The sequence below is a fragment of the Electrophorus electricus genome, chromosome 4, assembly GCF_041902795.1.
Source record: "Electrophorus electricus isolate QZ-2024a chromosome 4, ASM4190279v1, whole genome shotgun sequence".
Taxonomy (NCBI): domain Eukaryota; kingdom Metazoa; phylum Chordata; class Actinopteri; order Gymnotiformes; family Gymnotidae; genus Electrophorus; species Electrophorus electricus.
This window is the reverse complement of record NC_137500.1, coordinates 23,639,430-23,659,033: the sequence shown is the minus strand read 5'-3', so window position 1 is coordinate 23,659,033 and position 19,604 is coordinate 23,639,430. Positions and strand designations below refer to the sequence as shown.

The window sequence follows — 19,604 nt, the reverse complement described above, 5'->3', positions numbered from 1 at the left end:
GTAACTCCTCCACTCTGTTGTGAACACAGTTTAAACATTACAGCGGTGACATTTCCATTTGTGATTTGTGGGCCCATCCAGGGATTGAAGACTCCATAAACACTGTGCATGACAACATACGTATCTTTCGTAGGCCTACATATATTATATTAGAGGTTGCACAGAACCATAGTATATTTTCCTGTGGATTCCTTTCTGTCATGTTAACTTTAAGCTCAGAGCCACTATTAGCAGTGAAGTATGATCATGTAGCCTACAGGTCACAAAGCTGCAACACCACACAGTTATTTTAGAGCCTTGTTTAAACAGTGTTGACCTCCTTATCTAATGGGGCTGTGTGATTTCACATTGGCTATGATAACTGAATTTTTTCCCCCCTGATATTTCAACGTGGCACCAGCTTCAGACTTTTTCCCACTACAATTGGGACCGGATGGAAAGAAAGACATGTCACTTGTGTTAATTGTCCACCAGGGGGCAATGTTTGGACCGATTTAATTGAACATTTATCGTCAGCATGGCAACTCTTTTGTTGCATGGTTAGTCTTGTTGTTGTTGCTGTGCTGATAATATCGCTTTATTTTTAGACTTGGTCAAAGTGGGTAACCCAGTCTCACAACAGTAAGTATGAAGACATGCTTGTGGTTTATTTATGCTAGAGGGAAAATATTGGAGTCACATTACTGTAAATGACCACTGAATCCCACGTTTTGGTAACAATCAATCCTACACTGTCATCTGATTCTCACTCTACTTCCATTATAAGATTTCCTATTACCATCTTAGAAATCGAATTATTACAATTCTAAGGACGCTTGACTAATACGGGCCCTAAAAGTTATTAGAATATTAAGTAATTATTTTCTTTGGGACTCATTGTATTATCTTTCAATGGGACGCAAAATTCCTGGTGGTGCTGTTGCTTATGTAATGCACTGATGGTTAGTCTATAATACTCTGATTGTCAGTCTTCTGTAATGCTCTGATGGTTGGTCTTTAATGCTCTGAAAGTTGGTCTTCTGTAATGCTCTGATAGTCTTCCAATCAAGTAAATTCAGAAGCTGCAAATTTACACTGCAACTTGTGTTCTGTTCTTAACAAAAACACATACATTTCCTATTACTTTAATTTTGTCACATTAAGAGGAGAAATTTCCAGTTTCAAAGTTGATTGTCAAACAGGAATTATAGCAGCTAAAAAAAAATTCACTTAAAATGCTATAACAACAAATGTTAAAATCTTAAAACTGCCAGATGTCAGATTCTCTAGACATTTAGATGTAAATGTAACAGTTTACAAACGTGTAAGATATTTTAAATACATAAAAAAATAAATAAATATTTAAAATACAAATGTACTGTTGTGTGTAAAGAAACAAGATCTCCGGTTATTATCCTGAAATCACGTATTACAGCGGCACAGGTTTAAATGTGACTTTTATTGTGAACTGTCATCACGCCGCCGGGCGTGTTTAAGGTCGTATTACCGTTTCTGCTTTCGCGGTGCTTAATGGATCGTTGGATTGGTTTGTTTCCTCGGGACAGCTACAACAAGGTTGAAATATCACACAGTCAAATGTCATCCGTTGTAAATGTCGTTGACTTAACAAGCGATTCACATAAGATTAATTGCCTCCTCTTACTAGTAAGCCTGGCAGTATAACCTTACTAAAAGGAGGAGAGGAACAGCTGGCTAGCAGTTTTGTTGTTGTTAGCTAGCTATGCTAGCGTTATCTAGCTAGACAGAGCCTTAGGTGTCTCTGGTTCGGCTGTCGGAGTGGCTGTCTGTCCAGACAGGTCATTTTTACACAATTTCTTTATTTGCTGAAATCTTCTAGTTGCAGGTGTGGATAGGTTTGGTTTATATAACCGCCAGAGAGACGTTGAAGTAAGTTGACTAGCTGGATAGTTAGAGTTTGGACCTGCCCAGGATGAGTAGGAAACAGCACCATTTCAAAGGAGCCGAAGTGAGCTGCTGCGTGAAATACGTTTTATTTGGATTCAACATTATATTTTGGGTAAGTCGTTTAACTAGTTTTCTAATGTTTACAATGACGTTTTTTTCTTGTAGTTTAATTCTTAACAGCTTCGTCTTTTTATTAATATTCAGTGTTGTTTATAATATGAATCATTGTTTACTAGCTAGGCTACATTTACTCACGCTTTGTTTGACGTCTTCTGTTATCAGCAAGCAATTAAGGTTATGTGTGTGATGTGAGAGTAATTTAAGGCAACAAACTTACTTTTCGTCACCAGGCCATGCTTTGGCACAGTCGATACAATGTTTTGCACTAAAATAAAAACGCTTATTCAATTCTTAAGCGCTGTGAGTATACCTGGTTTGGTCTTCTCCTATATGCATGAAGTAAACAACTGCAGTTCAGTTGTGAATGGACTGCGAATTACTGATAGAAGTACGTCCAGATTAACTTTACCCCTTACTATTTTGAGCCCTGACCGTTCATTTAAGAAATTAGCTTTGTCTGCTGCAAACTCGATTAGTTGGCTACCTAGGCAGATTTTTCGGCCGTTAGACACCACTTCAGTTCGTCCATTTGATCCATGTAATTGTGCTGCTTCAGTATGATGTGCTTAGCGGAGAAACTTTTACCGTCTGGATAAAGTGAGCTAATCCCACAGTCAATATCAGTCCCATTCAGAGACCTGGTTTGTGGAGTCAGTGTTTCCAACTGTGTGTTCCGTCACTGGGAATTTGGGCTTTTGCTAATTGAACTGTACTTGGGCATGTCATATTGACACATGGATTTTCTTCAAACCTTGAACAGATCTCACTGTTCAGATATTATTGTTTGCTGTGGCCCTTACATAGAAAATGCTGGTCTCTTATTATCTTATACAAGTACTGTCTTGTCATATATCACTGGCTGTTTATGCAAAGTGTGTGAGTCAGTAAGGAATAAAGGAGGCGTTCTGAAAACCCTTGTCCTGAGAAGCTTCTTGTTGTCATGAATTCCAGTGAGTTTGTGGTTTGTCTCCTGTCCTCGGTGATGAATGGTGTCTGTTGTGTGGTCCCTGTGAGAAACCCTCTCCTGGAAGGCGTGGTGTGGATTACCTCCCTCACTTCTCATTAATGCCGCCCTGCTCGCAAATGTTAACCTTGCATAATGTGACCCTGTGCCTCAGTTTTGAAGAGCACAGGGGCTTCATCCAAAAATGCAAACAGAGGACGATTATGAGGAGGACAAGCTCCTAGAGCCCTGTTAGCATTATCCAGCCATAATCAGGCAAATTGTAAGAAATTCCATCTATATGATGGCTGCTACTACTACTACTGCCATGCCACATACATCCATTTGTCTATTTTTGTATGTAACAACGTATGATTCGGTGTTAGAAACCACATAAGCAAGTCTAAGTGAGATTACCTGGCAACTCAGTGTAGGATAGCTTGGATCGAGTGCCTGTGATCTTGGGGTAAAGAGAATTTCATTTCCTGACTATTCAGAGCTTTAAGTTCTGTTGCCTTTGGCATTTTCCATCTATAGAAAGGCTGACTGTGTTTTGGTGCATCTTATACCAGTGTAGAGTAGCAGCATTTCTGCCACATTGGTTGGGGACGTTCAAGCTGAGCATGAGAAAATCGAAAATCAATCGTCCTTTGGATTTCTAATGGCAGGGGCTAATGGGGCTCTTGGCTAAGAGCGCAGTTGGACTTTGGGCCGCTGTCATGCGCTCAGGTACGGGCAGGCGTGGAAGCCCCTAATGTTCCCAGGAGGTTCTGGGGATTTAACAGTGTGGCCAGGGTGCACCCGATTCCCAGGGCAGATGATGCTTACTGTTTCATACATGTTGAAAGAAGGCAGGGGAAAAAACAACTCTCCTAATGCTGGGGTCAGACTTTATGAAATAAGTCTGATTTTGACACTGTTTGGTCAAAGTGACACATTTCCAGCGTTGAGCTGAATATGAGTATGAGAAACAAGGAGCGGGTCTTGTAGTGTGACATAATGGAAGAACAGCCATGCAGCATCTGCAATACTCCGTTAAGAGTTTAGCATGTCAGAATGTTTTGTATTTTCCTGCCTAGTTTAACATTTCCTACATTCCTACATTTTTCTGCCCTTTTGGTGGCTTTTTCAACCTGCACATCTAAATTTGAAGATATTAAAATATAAAACCTGCCATCCTTAACCTTAGTCTGGCAAATGCTTTAGTGTGTTGGGAGAAGTTTGGTGTAATAAAAAAAAAAAAAAAAGAAGGTTAGTGATCCCTTTAAAGCTAATATTTGGATAATTCCAACCAGTGTAGCTGACCAGTTTTCAGTGGTGTGCGTTGGGACTTTCTTCTGTGTTCTGAGGTTTCAGTCTTGCCCTGCAGTGAAATCCTGTCGGTGTGACCTAATTCCTGAAGACGGCCACTGTCTCCTCGATGTTGTTATTTCTGTTTTATATTCATGTTCATGTTCAGGCTTGACGTGGTTAGACAAGTAGTTGTGTGTCGTGTACAAGTGAGAGTCAGTGAGCTTTTAGTCTTAAGGAGCTCAGTTCAGCTTTTGTGCAGTGTGCTTATTGTCCCAAGGTCTCTCCATGATGGGACAAAGGCAACGTATGTGTGCGCGCGCGTGTGCGCGCGCGTGTGTGTGTGTGCGTGCATGCGTGCGAGTGTGCTTGCGTGCGTGTGTGTGTTTTTCTCTAGTCATATCCGCCAGGTTTAGATGGCAGATGGGAGCCACATGTCTATTTCCCCTCTTTTTCTGTTACACTGGGAGGGACACTGTATCCATGCCATTTCCCAGCATGCCCCTCTGACACACACACACACACACACACACACACACACACACACACACACACACACACATGCACACACCCCATACTGACTCATTCTTACTGAAACGCACAGGAATCGAAATCCTGGAGTCGTTCTCTAACAGCTCCATCTATTATTAAAGCCCCCAGATGAGGATCCATGGCTGCTGCTGTTGTGTTGTCAAGTGTTGACAAGCCAAACTTATCTGGCCTTGAGTGTAAATTCAGACCGCAGTGTCTATGGGAGAGTGAAACTGGAGGCGCCACCAAAAAAAAAAAAAAAAGGGGGTGGGGGGGGAAGACTCCTGTTGTGGATGAAAGTGCTCTGAAGATCAAGAGAGCAAGAGCCACGCGGCGCTGCTCCTTATGGAGGGTGTGGATTTGTGCTTGCAGTGTGGTGACACGGAGTGGTGCTCGAGATGGGAAGCAGAGCCCACACCTGTGGTCGTTTAACCAAGCCTGACCTGTGGACTGCATTTGTACAGCCTGCTGGCTGTGGCTTTAATGCTAAAAGGCTAAAGGTGTTTACCTGATGGGTAGATGTGTAATGCAGTACAGAAGCCCACCCTGCTGCACACTCGTACACGCGCATTTGTTTGTTCACATCCCAGACTGTACTGCCGGGGGAAGATTGGGGGGAGGGGCTGCCTGTGTTGAGGTGGCTGAGATTGAGACAGGCAGAAAAGGTGGATGAGGGAGGGAGAGTGAGCGAGTGAATGAGAGAGAGAGGGAGTGAGTGAGTGAATGAGTGAGCAAGTTAGAGGAAGTGCGAGCGGATGAGAGGGAAAGGGAGTGAGCAAAGGGGTCAAAAAACAGGAGCAGGTTAGTGAGACACAGGGAGACTGAGTAAAGTGTGGATTGAGAGTGAAGGAAGAGTGTAGAAGAGTGATGCAGGAGGGTACAGGCTATGTGGAGCAGGCCAGTAGAAGAGTGATGCGGGAGAGTACAGGCTGTGTGGAGCAGGCAGGTGGAAGAGTGATGCAGGAGAGTACAGGCTGTTTGGAGCAGGCAGGTGGAAGAGTGATGCAGGAGAGTACAGGCTGTGTGGAGCAGGCAGGTAGAAGAGTGATGCAGGAGAGTACAGGCTGTGTGGAGCAGGCAGGTGGAAGAGTGATGCAGGAGAGTACAGGCTGTGTGGAGCAGGCAGGTGGAAGAGTGATGCAGGAGAGTACAGGCTGTGTGGAGCAGGCAGGTGGAAGAGTGATGCAGGAGAGTACAGGCTGTGTGGAGCAGGCAGGTGGAAGAGTGATGCAGGAGAGTACAGGCTGTGTGGAGCAGGCAGGTGGAAGAGTGATGCAGGAGAGTACAGGCTGTGTGGAGCAGGCAGGTGGAAGAGTGATGCAGGAGAGTACAGGCTGTGTGGAGCAGGCAGGTGGAAGAGTGATGCAGGAGAGTACAGGCTGTGTGGAGCAGGCAGGTGGAAGAGTGATGCAGGAGAGTACAGGCTGTGTGGAGCAGGCAGGTGGAAGAGTGATGCAGGAGAGTACAGGCTGTGTGGAGCAGGCAGGTGGAAGAGTGATGCAGGAGAGTACAGGCTGTGTGGAGCACAGAGGTAGAAGAGGACTGGCTGGTCCTTAGTGCTATCCCCTGGGAATCCACTGGGATTAGTCATAGCCGGAGTGCAATGGGATTACAGGATTTGTGATTACTGACATCTGACCTCTGACTCACCTCGGTGTGCTCACCTACTGCTCATGCTGCTTCACACACACACACACACACACACACACACACACACGTGTGCATGTCCAAACACACACACACCCGTACACATGCATATGTACATTCACACAGATGCACACATTCCCACACAAATTAATGCAGGCCGTGAAACAATCCCAGTCTTGTTGAATTGTACCACCATATATCTCTTACTATAATCCTGTGACTCATATTAGCAGTTGTGCATCACAAATCTCTTTGTACTTCTTGGGCTGTTAATAGGCCCATGGTGTCTTTCTCCTTTACAGAGGAAAGGCTCAAGTCTGTGTCAAAGCAAACAGTACCGTTCTGCTAACAGGACCAGAATGAGTGTATATGGTCTAATGTGTGTGTGTGTGTGTGTGTGTGTGTGTGTGTGTGTGTGTGTGTGTTTCAGTTGCTAGGTGCAGCGTTCCTAGGAATTGGACTCTGGGCATGGGCTGAAAAGGTAAGTAGACCAGGCCCACACACATGGACTGACAGGCCACACCCACCCAAACAACCTAACAGAATAACATGCTTCACATTCCTTCTCAATATTGATTTAAGATGGTTATAAGGCTGTTGTCATTATACATTTTTTTTTCTTACCACAGTGAACAAGCAACGTATCATGGCGGTTTGGTGGTGGAGCGTCAATGCCCCACCTCCACACCCCCACCCCAAAAAAGGGGGAAAAAAACCACTCTCTCTTTAAAAGCTAAACAAAAGGTCAGGAATGCATGCAGCTTGACAATTGATAAACCATAAAACAGCAAATGATATGCTTTAGGCACAATTTGTTATAACAATAAAAATAACAGCAACAACAATTAGGGTATAGCCTGATTTGACATTTTTGAAGAGCAACTGTGGGGAAAGTAGGCTGAAAAAGCAGCACATTTGGTTTAGGGACCAGATTAAGGACTAGATTTATGGCTGTTGTTGAATCGATTAATGTCAACTGGCTAGTGTCAACTGTATGGGCACTACCACGTAAGAGAGGCGTGTTTGCTATAAACGCTTGCAGTTAAAAGCTAACCTCAACTGCATACTTCTGTCTTTGTGTGTGTGTGTGTGTGTGTGTGTGTGTGTGTGTGTGTGTGTGTGTGTGTGTGTGACCAGCAACTGAAAGATTTTGTTACCCCAGAATCCTTTTAACATAGGATGGAAAATAGTCGATAAAGTTTATTGCATTTATGTTTCATATCCTACACAATATGCACATAAAAAAATGTTAAAAAGAAAAAAAACTACAGTGATGATGATAATGAGCTCCCTGCAGTTGGCATCACAAGACGGCCATAATACAGTAATGCCATTATCGTCTCACCCCCCCTAGATAGTTAACTAAGTTAACATGCATGTCAGAGCTCTGGGCTTTTTCTGGGAAATTTAATTTGGCAGATAAAATATGTAAAAGCTGTTTAATAGTTCCCAATGGTGGGGACAACAAAATAGAAATTCATGTAGCCTAGGTGTCCACTGGACATTCCCCGTTCCCTGTCTGGGTGCCCAGGTGCTCTTGTCTTTTCATATATAAACAAATGTATTTTTTTAGGTGCCTTTCAGGTGCCTTCTAAAGTACGTTAATAACATATGGAGAGAGGGTGATTAAAAAAAAGAGCTAAACGGGTTGTCCTTGGCAACCAGTTTGTTCACACTACAGAGTTCAGAGTTTTTGGTAAATATTATACCATACATTATGAAGTTATAAACATATTAAAGGCATTATTTATTTATTTATTTGTTTATATATTTTTAGTAGCAAATTGAGTCGTTTAGCAGTGTTTGAGTGGTGTGTGATTAGAAACAGAGCCAATATTTTGTGTACCTGTGGGTTGCGTATGTATCTGTACCTACAGATCCAGTACTCTGTGTACCTGTGGGTTGTGTATGTATTTGTACCTGCAGTTTGCGGCACAGCGAACAAAAGCCAAGGAGGGTCCATCACTAACCTTTTACAACACATTTGCATTTACAGTATTTGGCAGACGCTCTTGTCCAGGGCAAATTACGGAAATTGTCTGTAGTCTCCATCAAATACACATCCTCATATCAAATCCCCATGCAACCACAGATAGTGTTCTTAACACTGCCCTCTCATTTCACATGGTCACATGCGTTACACTGGTACACCAGGGTGCTAGCAGCAGCAAGGTCCTAAGTTTAATACCTAGAGAGCACAAATGTTGTCATATTGATAGCCAGCGTGGTCGCTAGTTAATGTAGTAGCCTACAGTGAGCGCCGCTTGTGCTACACCGCAAAGTCGGTGCCTTTTCAGCAGATCATGGTTTGCAGAGGGAGTGGCTAGGGTCACTCCACATTTCATTCAGTAGAGATGTAAGGTGTCTTCGAGGCAAAGAAGCCAATAAGTAAATAAATAAAAATACACCAAAAACCATACAAAACACCAAAAATATACAAAAATGAGTCAAAAGAAAAAACAAAGACCAAAGAAATATTAACAGAAATGAGAATATTTAATGTAAATCAATAACAGAAATGAGAATGTTTAATGTAAAATAAGTGCCTTTCAGGATACCCAAGGATATTGCATATAAAGCACAGAAATACTGGTAGTATTGTATTAAAAATGGAAGAGTTAATATAAGACAATTTTAAAAAATGCTGAAATTGAAGCAGCGAAACTATTGTGTGCACATTAAATGTAGTTAAATGTAGATCTAAAATACATGTTGTATATGTAGTCACATGATATTTAGTCAGGGGCTTAGTATAAGGAAGAGCTGCCTGGAAGAGAGAGCTTTTCAGTTGTTTTTTGAATGAGAAGAGAGAGATCCAAGAGTGGAGGTGTAAAGGGACATTTCTTTTTTAAAATGAAAGAGTCTTTTAAAATGAAGAGTCTTTACACCCTGGTGGCAATCACCAATATTGTTCCGTTAGAGGACTGTCCTCTCCTCTAAACTGTAACTAAGGATTTAGCACAGTTTGGCTGTATGAATCATTTAGGAAACATGTCTACAAGGAAGCTGTCCTCCCTGCCTGTCAGTCATTTTGATTGACATGTGCATGTTTTAGGAGGAAAGGACTGGGAATGGAGGCAGTAGGTGGACTGGCAGAAGTTAGCAGTGCAAAACAGTTCATATAATAATAATGCTTTTTCCTGCTTAACACTTTGAAACCAAGTTTACTAAATATAAAATGCATAATGTAAAATAAATTGGTATTTGCAAGATATATTTTTAGACTTGATGCTTAATATTCATCTTTGTAAAACTGAAATACTTTGGGCATAAAATTGAAGATGTGTCCAAACTTTTCACTGGTGCTGTATGACCTTTATTGACACTGAGGGACCTGCTACGAATGTCTACAGCCGTAAAGTTCAGAAAGGCTTCTGCTTTTTCCCACGTGCTGCTTAATTCGAAGGCTTCTCTTACTCAGAATGCACCGCAGCATCCTCTGCAGCGCAGCCTTAACAAGGATATCTGAAAAAGGTCTTTCAAGCCGAGGCCGTGCTGCTCTGACACCAGGAAGTGGGACGCCACATGGGTTTCATTATAGGGTTGCAGGTTTGTCACTCCTAGTTCCAGTGAGTTCAGAACAGAGAGATCCCCTCGACTTTAAACGCCCACGGTTCCTCTTCTCTCTCATAGAAGCCCTTTCTCCCTGAGCTACGCTAAGTAGCTACAGCTGTGCCGCTGGCCCGCGTGGGAATGTGTTTGGCTCCCATTTAAACTGACCTAATGATGTAAAAGCGGTTAATTGAGTGAATAATAAACCGGAAGGCGTTCCTTCTCTGTCCATGTCAGGCTTGTAGACGGACGGCGTGCCCGTGCTTTGCGGATGTGTCTGTTCCGATGGAACGCCATGGTAACACAGCGTGAATAATTAATTAATCGGTTGTGATCTCACTAATTGTTACTTCATCACTCCATTAAAGGTTAATGAGGTGGTGGGGCGAAATATGAAGCCCGTCAGGGCTGAGCAGCGGTAGTTCTGATTCATTTTAGACCAGGCAAACGATAATTTCGCCATGTTCTGCTTCAAGGCCTTTGAGACTGAAAGGCAGCAACAATGGATCACTAGCAAAGGACCTCAAAAATGTATTTGTACATTCAAATGGTTATTCTAAAAATCTAAACATTTGTGTTAAGATATTGGTAAGGTCCCAGTTATTTTAATTTTTTTTTAGTATTCCTAGCGACTCTTAGGATCAGTACGCGCCGCTGAAACACACCTTTGCTTTGTAAAGACATGCCCAAGCATGGAAATGTTTTGGAATACCAAATTTAAATCTGAATGCCTTGAATAGTGGTTATGTCCACAAAGGCTGTTAATGCCAGAGTTGACCCGCACAGTACATAGACTCTGTTTACCATGTTGAAGCCTGACAAAGGGCTTTTATCATGATGGAGAAGGAGCAGGAGGTGTCTTCCTGCTAATCCTTTGGCTTTCTAGAGCATTAGACCTGTAACATGTTTGTCTGCGTTGCTCTGCTAACACACTCTTCTTTCGCTGAAAGTTTCTAGCAGGCCGTGGAAAGCCTGGGCTTTGTGTTTATTTATGTACGTGCTTGTTCTCTGTGCTGCACTCCACGCCTTTGCTACCCTTTCGCACAACAGCGTGTCTGCAGCTCCCTCCGAGCAATCGACCTAACTGAGAACAACACAGGGGTTTAGCCTCGTGTGTGTGTGTGTGTGTGTGTGTGTGTGTGTGTGTGTGTGTGTGTGTGTTTTGGCGAGGCACAGTTAAAGTTTTCGCTCACAGCTCGGTGTCCGATCTGTACGCTTCACAGGGCGTTCTGTCGAACATTTCATCCATCACAGACCTGGGAGGCTTCGATCCTGTCTGGCTCTTCATCGTGGTCGGAGGCGTGATGTTCGTCCTGGGCTTTGCTGGCTGCATCGGGGCCCTTCGAGAAAATACCCTCCTGCTAAAATTTGTGAGTTTCCCTTCCTGCGAGGCCTGCGTGCGAGCGGGCGCATGTGCTTGGCCGTGTGTACATTTCCTCCAGATGTCTGGCTCAGTTCACCCCACCTCGACCAGTTCAAGGCTCATTCGCTTCCACATGTGGAAATGATGATGGAATTTATCAGTTGCTTGATTGGCACAAGCCCAGAGTCAAGGCAACGCGTTACGGAGCAGCATGACGCATCATGGAAACAGAACCTCGTCGCTGTTTCCCATACTGAACGCCCAACGTCAGTTCATTAGTGTGTTAGGAAACTTTTTGAAATTCATTATCCCCCCCCGCCCACCCCCAAAAAATCAAAACACTTAAGTAGGCTATTAAAGCTCTGTAATCCAGGAGCTCATAAGGAAAGCTAATGAATACTAGTCAATACTGATCTATCTGCATAAGACTGTCAGGATCCTGCTCACTGATTTATCACTACCAGTGGTGAAGAAATTCAGAAATGTGCAACTTTTTTTTTTGTATCCTGTATGCAGCATAAAAGGTCCTAGAACAAGTATGCATGCAGAACATTTGTTGTAGCTAAATTCACAGTTCTGTCTTTTTCTGCAGTTTTCAGTCTTCTTAGGACTCATCTTTTTCCTGGAGTTGACGGCTGGAATCCTCGCCTTCGTTTTCAAGGACTGGATCAAAGACCAGCTGAACTTCTTCATCAACAACAACGTCAAAGCGTACAGGGACGACATTGACCTGCAGAACCTCATCGATTTTGCCCAGGAATACGTGAGTCTGTGTTCATATGTTTCTCGGCACGGTGTGTCTCGCCTCCATCTTTGCTCACGATCACTGGGTTACAAAGCTTCATGAAATTTGGTTTTGGAGGTGTAACACAGTCCCATTTCCCTACACTTGTTTAGCGGTTCCACTCGAGCCTGTCCCAAACTCCATCCGGTCTGTTATTCTGGGATCTGCTCTTCGACTGTACACGGATGTTAGTGAGGTCCAATTTCATCTAATTAACTACACTGACAAATTCCAGCAAAGCAGTATCCCTTTGATCTACATCTTTGTTTATTTGTTTGTGCTCTTTACTGTGGCACTCCATTACTCGGAGGTGTTGTTTATCGTTGTTCCTTTCATGCAAATGTATGTTTAAAACAAAGCACGGAACTCCGTGGGGTTTGAGTGGATCAACCGCGCCGCACCCTTAAGCCTCCCCATGCAACAGCTATTTCCTCGGCTCTTTAATCACTCACCTGTTGTTGATGATGATGATGATGAAGTATAATGATGGGGCCAGCACTGGTGTTCGTTTTGAAAGGGCATGTTTCTGATAACAGTGACGGAGGTACTTTATCTTAATCCTCTCTAACAGTGGTACTGTATCTGCATTCTGTGTAACAAGTGTGCTATGTCTGGGCTCCCAGTAATGGGAATTTAGTATCCGTGTGCTCCGTAACAGGGTGCTGGATCTGGGCTGTCTGTAATAACCTTCTGTGTTCTTTGCTGTGCTGCACCTCTGTTCCCTGCAGCTGTGGCGTTGTATCTGTTTTCTCTGTAATAGATGTGCTATTTCTGTGCTCTGTGTAGTAGGCATGTTGTAGCTATGTTTTATGCAGTAGCAGTATAGTGTCTGTTTTCTCTATGATAGCAGTGTAATCTGTTCTGAGTAAACAGTATAGTGTCTGTGTTCTCTGTGATAGCGGTATAATCTGTTCTGAGTAAACAGTATAGTGTCTCTGTTCTCTGTGATAACCGTGTTATCTGCTCTGTATAATGCTGTGCTGTAACTCGTCAATGAAATAGTTGTGCATCTGTATTTTCTGCAATAGCAATGTTGACCGTGTTCTTGGTAACAGCTGTGCTATTATATCTGTATGCTGTGTAATATTATTGTTGTGTCTGTGGTCTGTGTAATAGCAGTGTTGTGTCTCTAATAGCTGGGCTGTATCTGTGATCACTGCAATAGCTGTGTGCTTTCCGTGCTGACTGTAATAGCTCTGCCGTTTCCATGTTCTCTATGCATCAGTGGTCATGCTGCGGCGCCCATGGACCGAACGACTGGAACCTGAACATCTACTTCAACTGCACAGAACTAAACCCAAGCCGCGAGCGCTGTGGTGTGCCATTCTCCTGCTGCATCAAAGACCCTGCCGTAAGCCCCGCCCCACTGCCATACCCCCGCCCTGCTCCAGCCTTACATTGCCACAGTCTCACCAAGCTCTCACTGCGCTTTTCACCAGTCTCAGTTTTCCATAGTAATGGGCTGTGTCAGTGGGCGGGGTCAGTTGACATGGGAGGGGCCAGTCCATGGTCAGAAGCGCCAGTGCTGGCGACTGAGGCCAGTGGCAGCTGATCTCACTGCCCAGAAAGAATTTTGTTCAATGGTGAAACTGCGTATATTTAAAAAGGCTGAGTTCTGTCCGTAAGCGCAGTTATCAAAGGTTTCTTTGCAGTTCCTTCTGAACCAAGTAAGCTGAATCCAGCCTCTTTCACATCTAGGATAATTTGACAAAGTGACAGGCTCTTAATTGGAGCCATGCTGCTGCCTTGCTGAATCATCACACTGTGGTCATCTGTGATGGGAAGAGTAGCATGCATTGTAGTTTCGGCATGGCTGTAGGAGGCTGTTCTTGTCACTGCCCGTGTCATTAACTCTGTCCTTCTGCCCTGCTTACATTCCTCCCTCATCTCCCTTTACATTTCAGTCTGGTATCCTTCATCTACCTCGTTGCTGGCAGGCTGACTTACCCATATAGAGTTTATCTCTTCAGGCTTGCTTGTCTGTTGTGGAGAGTACACACACACACACACTTTAATATAAAATCTCTGTTGACTTCCAAGGTAAAGGCAGTATTTCAATGCTCTATTAACTACAATAAAGCATTTTTATTATTATTTTTAAAAATATTTTTCAGATTTGTGTGTCAACATCAAATAACCTGCAGCTTTTCACACACTGTAATTCACACTTCAGGCATACTGATACAACTTTGCAGACACTTTGGACAGGCCCTTAGTCACAGTGTAGTTCACTACATATTTTTGCTTGTAGAATAAGTTTGCATTTTCTGGAAAATTAGGCAATTCCATGACCATTTTTTTAAAAGTTACATTTTATCAATTCCGTCTGCTAGAAGTGGCTGTTTGAAATTCTGTGGTTTTTTTTTCCCCCAGGAAGATGTTCTGAACACCCAGTGTGGCTACGATGTGCGGCTAGAAGGAGTAAGTACTCTCCTGAACCTTGCTGGCAGGTCTCCCACCTCACTCTCACATTAAGAACACGCTGGAACTGTACACGAGTGCATACACAGCTCGGTTCGCCCATTCGCCTGCGTATGGAACGAGATGATTGTTGTACCACAAGGTACACATAGGATCATGCTTGGTCATGCATGCGTCACTTTTAATGGCATCACTGAAGGGATATGTTTTGAATTGCATCTTGTGCTCATGTGGAAAAGGCGCGTTCACATGCACAATGACCTCTCTCTTCAAGGGTTAAGTGCAGTAATTTCTGCTGGTAGAGCTCAGTCCTCTAATGACAGTTTGAGCTTTTAACAGTGATAATTAGCTTCCCGTTTTAGCTTGGCGAAAGCACAGTGCTCTGTAATTGGCCAGCCAGCAGGTTACGCCAAACTCCGCCCCTTTACCCCCCCCATGTGGTTGTGGGTAACACACGACTCCAGAGTGAACAGCTATGGAACCAACCCAGCTCTGTTACCAAGGACACATAGTGTGCGATTTATGAGTGTCCCATATCATGAACAATATGAGCTGAAATCAGCATGAATTGAAAATTTAGCTAACATTTTCATAGAGCCATGAAAACTTATAAGCTCAAATATGAAAGTGATGAGACTCACTTCACATACATGCTGACACTATTCGAATTTAAATGCATGATGTACACTTGAAATTTGTGTTCCTTTTGTATTTTGTCAGTATAAAAACCTGAAAGGTTTTGTTCTTGGGTTTTGGTTCTGGGCGAAGGCGCTGTAGTGAAATAAGGTGAATGCAGTGGAAGCAGGTTTACAGCAGCGTCTCCCCTCCGGAGCTGTGCTAAGCCCCTTAGCCAGAGGCTGTCTGATGCCTGGGATGCGCGTGGGGAGGAAGTGATAGACCAGTGGAAGGACAACAAAGGAACCCGAACTGAATCTCGCCCTGGGGGAGGGAGTGTACCATCACCCAGTCACTTTCCTCCCTTTTCATTGGCCCGCCTTTGTGTCCTGCTGCCTTCCTACTGGCCCAGGGGACGACTTTGCAGGTCTTTTGTCTTGTCCGCCATCAAAGAGACAATAGGCTGAGCTGGGCTGCAGCTCTTCTGGGGCTGTTAGGCATGGGCGTTTCTTCTTCGCCGTCTCCGGTTCTTGTTTCACTGGGTTCCTCTGCGGTCAGTCGTCCTTCGTCTGTTTCCGGGGGTTCAGCCCGCATAGGTGCTTAACGATAAAAGGCCTGAATTCGTGTCCTCACTTTATCGGCGCGCCTTTCAGCTGAATCGCAGTCCACTGCGTATCAGGTGAGCTGTGTTGAGGAGATATGTCAGGGAGTTATTTTTGACAAGCTGGCTTTACCCACAGTTTAAGAAATCCGGACTGTGTGCATATGTCCCTGGACCGGGCTCCTATAACCACTGTTAATCCAGATTAATGCGCCAAGCCACTGTACGTCTCAGCATAATAGTCAGACTCGTAGGTTTGTCAGATCTGAATCAGACTCATTTCATCAGTGGTGCTGCTTTTATCCTGTACTTCACTTTCATTAGATAAATGTACAGAAAATAGTGCCTATGTCACCGGGCAGTTGTGCGTAAGGGACCTGGCTCATTTGCACAGAGGCATGTGCACTAGTGTTCTGTGGGTATACCTCTGTTTGGCCTGCCGGCCTGCGTTTGAGGTCCGGATGCTGTCGAACAGCTCAGCTGTGTGTAGGGGGAAGAAAGGCATGCCACTGTATGTGCTCTGTGCAGTCGTGCATCAGCCCTCTACACTCGTGTGTCTTGGAGGGTGTGTGCTCTGTGCAGTTGTGCTCCGTCCTCACTCTGCTCCAGGTGCTCCTCTGGTGCAGCGGTTCCGCTTTTTCTGCTGACGTGGTGTTAGGCCAAAGAGCAAAGACACATTCCAACGCCTACACACTCTGCCTGTCTCTGTTTATAAGGCACATGGCTTATTTGTTTAAATTGTCTGCTCTTTTAGGAACTGAGTCAACAGAAGTACATCAACACCAAGGGGTGTGTGGGGCAGTTTGAGAAGTGGCTTCAGGACAATTTGATTGTCGTTGCTGGTATCTTTGTAGGCATTGCACTATTACAGGTAATGTTCAGCCACACGTGAACTATACACTCGCCAGCCATTCATTCATTCATTTATTTATTTATTGTCCAGTTTGAGTCCACAGCCCATCTGTGCCTTTATAAAATAAGTGTTGCCCTTCATCAATTGTCATGTCTCAACTGTGATCCACTACTGTATCATTGTCAATGCAAAACACACACCACTGCCGTGCCACTGAAGATGATACGTTTTATGTGATGCTGCCATCTACTGGTCAGACAAATGTATTTACAAAACATATGTAAAGCTACATCAAAAGCCATTGATCAAGTTTTAATGTGCTACTAAAGTAGGTGCACACGGAACAATTCTACTGATTCTGAACTTGAATTTGTGCTCGAGTTTCCCTCGATGTGTGTGACTTTGTAGTGTGTGTGTGTGTGTGTGTGTGTGTGTGTGTGTGTGTGTGTGTGTGTGTAGATCTTCGGCATCTGTCTGGCCCAGAACCTTGTGAGCGACATCAAAGCAGTCAAAGCCAACTGGTGACCCCTGGCTGACAAGGAAGGATGAAACTGACCTCTGTGGGTGACCTTCATGACCTCTGCGAGTGACCATACTGGTCGCTAAAGAGTACTGTTTACATGCTCAGGGAGCAGAGACCACTCTCCGAGGCCTCCCGATGGAGGTTTATGTAAGCTGTCATTACAAGCAAACAAACAAAAAGTCACCATCACCCTCTCTACTGTGTGTGCTTGTATTTGTCGTTTTCCCAATACGAGCTCTGAGACCTCCCGTGTGGCAGTGAAAGAGGATGGAGACTCTCTGCCCTGCCCACATTGGCCTCTTTCTATCTCTCTATCTCTGTGGGTGTGTGTGTGTGTGTGCGCGTGTGCACTCGCTGCTGTGTCCTGACCGGATGCTCCCGGCAGCTCCCAGCCGTCCATTTGCCATTCCGTCAGCCCGTGGACCTGCATGTCCGCAAGACACTACGTTGAACTGCAGCCACACGAAACCTTACAGCAGGGTGAGCCAGGGGGAGGAGTGCCTGGTGTTTCCCCATCGTCTTGGCCGTCAGTCAAGTTGACTGACACGTGGGCCGCCGTGTCTGATTGGACGTTTGTCGCACTGTTCAGCCAGAATTGTCGTACTCGGAAAGTGCCGTGACACATTTCTTTCTGAGAGCTCTACCACTATTGTCAACGGAAGATGGAAATTTAATAACTGTGTTTGTGCTTGTTTTGTTGCTGTTTTTATTTTGTTTTTGTGTTACTTTATTTCTTGTAGGCGTTTGGATTATCCGCAACAAGGAGAAGCTCTTATCAACACTTGCTGTGTCTCGCTTCAGATCCTTCTGGATGTAATTGTTTTGCTTGAAAATAGTAGATATATGGTATAAGTCAAATGCACACAAACAAGACCCTTTTACACTACGAAACATGCTGCTTTAGATCTCCTAGGAGATTATAGACTGCTATACTAACCAATAGAAACTTGCATTGAAACTGAGGGGCGAGTCCACTGACCAACAAGACACACCCACTTCTGCAGCCCTCACATCCTCGTCACTCATTCTGCCGCCTTCCCTGCTTCTGTGTTCACGCACGTGCGAGCACACGCACTACCGGCCAGGTGTGTGATGGACGAGACCCCACCTCGGGGGGGCCCCCCGAGCCTCCTTTAGTGGGTGAGAATCAGAGGCGCTGCAGCCTGGGGCCTGTAGTCACTGCCGCAGAAGTGGGTCATCCAGGGCACGTATGGATATGGCCAGAGCCTCTTTTTCTATGCCCCGCCTCCTCCAAGGGAACATCCTCCCAGCCAGCTTGCAGGTGCTACTGGTCAGGAAGAAAAGCATGGCACTGTAGGATTTTGTATTTTGTGTGTGTGTGTGTGTGTGGGGGGGGTCGGTATGGGGAGGACCAGGGGTGTACATATTCTCAGGTGTTTTCTGCAGGGTTTCTCTGCACGGCTGTAGAGCTGACCAGAAGCAGAGCTGGCAGCGCCCTCTCTGGGTAGACCAGCACACGAACGTGCTGTGCAGACAGTTTTAACCAGCTCTCTAGTCTCAGTAAGTGAGCTGAATATTATGCGTGTAGACTTGACTTGACTAGCCTGGATAAACGACTCTGCTCCCACGGGGTATGGGAGTAGATGTTGAAGGCTCCTGGGTGGGATTGTAGCATAAGTAACGGTTCTGTGTCTTAGCCATGGAGTCAGAGGCTGTTATGCAGACAAACAATTACACACTATTCAGAGACAATGTTTTCTTTTCCTTCGGTATTCTTGTTTTCTTATGCAACTGTCTACTGCTTTCCCGTCTTCTGTCGGTTTTTCACTCATAATGCAGTGGCCTTGCTCTGTTTTTGTTTTCTTCCTGTCATTCATTTTGGAATGACATCATTGCATGGTGTATCATGAATGTATGCCCCGCCTCTCGTGGGTCACGTCGTCTGGGTAACTCGCGGTCCAAAACGGGGGCACCACCCATCTCAAACAAAGACCAACTTAATGTGAATAACATCTTTATTTGTCTTGCCTATTTGTAAGAATTGGAGTCATTTTGTAAAGCTGTGTTGGTGCAAAATTGTGCGAGGATCAGAACCGTGCTATCGTGGTTGATGTGAGCTCACTGGGCCACTGGGCTTTTACTGTAAAATGTCTGCATTTCCAAAGCACATCTACACCAACGGAGTCTCGGATCTAAGGATATTATGTACACGACAGGTCGTTTTCTAACCAGTTCTACTGTGTCAAGTCTGCGTTTTGGGGGAATTTTCCACCAGTAAATGTACTTCGTAGTGTTCTGAAACTTCTTCCAGTTGATAAAGGGTAGACCTGCTCCTGAATACCAGCCTGGTCTCGGTTTTGATTGGGCTGGATAAAAGAAGTCTTTAAAACGACAGTATTTGTTTACATTCCCCCTACCAGTTATTAAAACATTGCCGCTAATGATGCTAATGCACGATTCGCTTTATGCAAGTCACATAACGCGCGTTTGTTTGA

General features: G+C 44.5%; 1 protein-coding gene across 3 annotated transcripts; it reads left to right on the top strand.

The window, feature by feature from the left end:
* The first annotated feature begins 1,493 nt into the window (after nt 1-1,493).
* Nucleotides 1,494-18,793, top strand: tspan17 (tetraspanin 17). Of its 3 annotated transcripts, none has more exons than XM_027027330.3 (9): nt 1,494-1,554; nt 1,838-2,017; nt 6,867-6,917; nt 11,212-11,358; nt 11,944-12,114; nt 13,361-13,486; nt 14,509-14,556; nt 16,527-16,643; nt 17,085-18,793. In XM_027027330.3, the coding sequence occupies exons 2-9, from the start codon at nt 1,931-1,933 to the stop codon at nt 17,148-17,150; spliced, it is 813 nt and encodes a 270-aa protein (XP_026883131.1). In that variant the 5' UTR covers nt 1,494-1,554; nt 1,838-1,930; the 3' UTR covers nt 17,151-18,793. The 3 variants fall into 3 exon arrangements, with proteins under 3 accessions (XP_026883131.1, XP_035375562.1, XP_026883132.1); XM_027027331.3 differs by having other exon boundaries at nt 1,496-1,554; nt 1,844-2,017; XM_035519669.2 differs by having other exon boundaries at nt 1,494-2,017.
* Nucleotides 18,794-19,604: the final 811 nt, after the last annotated feature.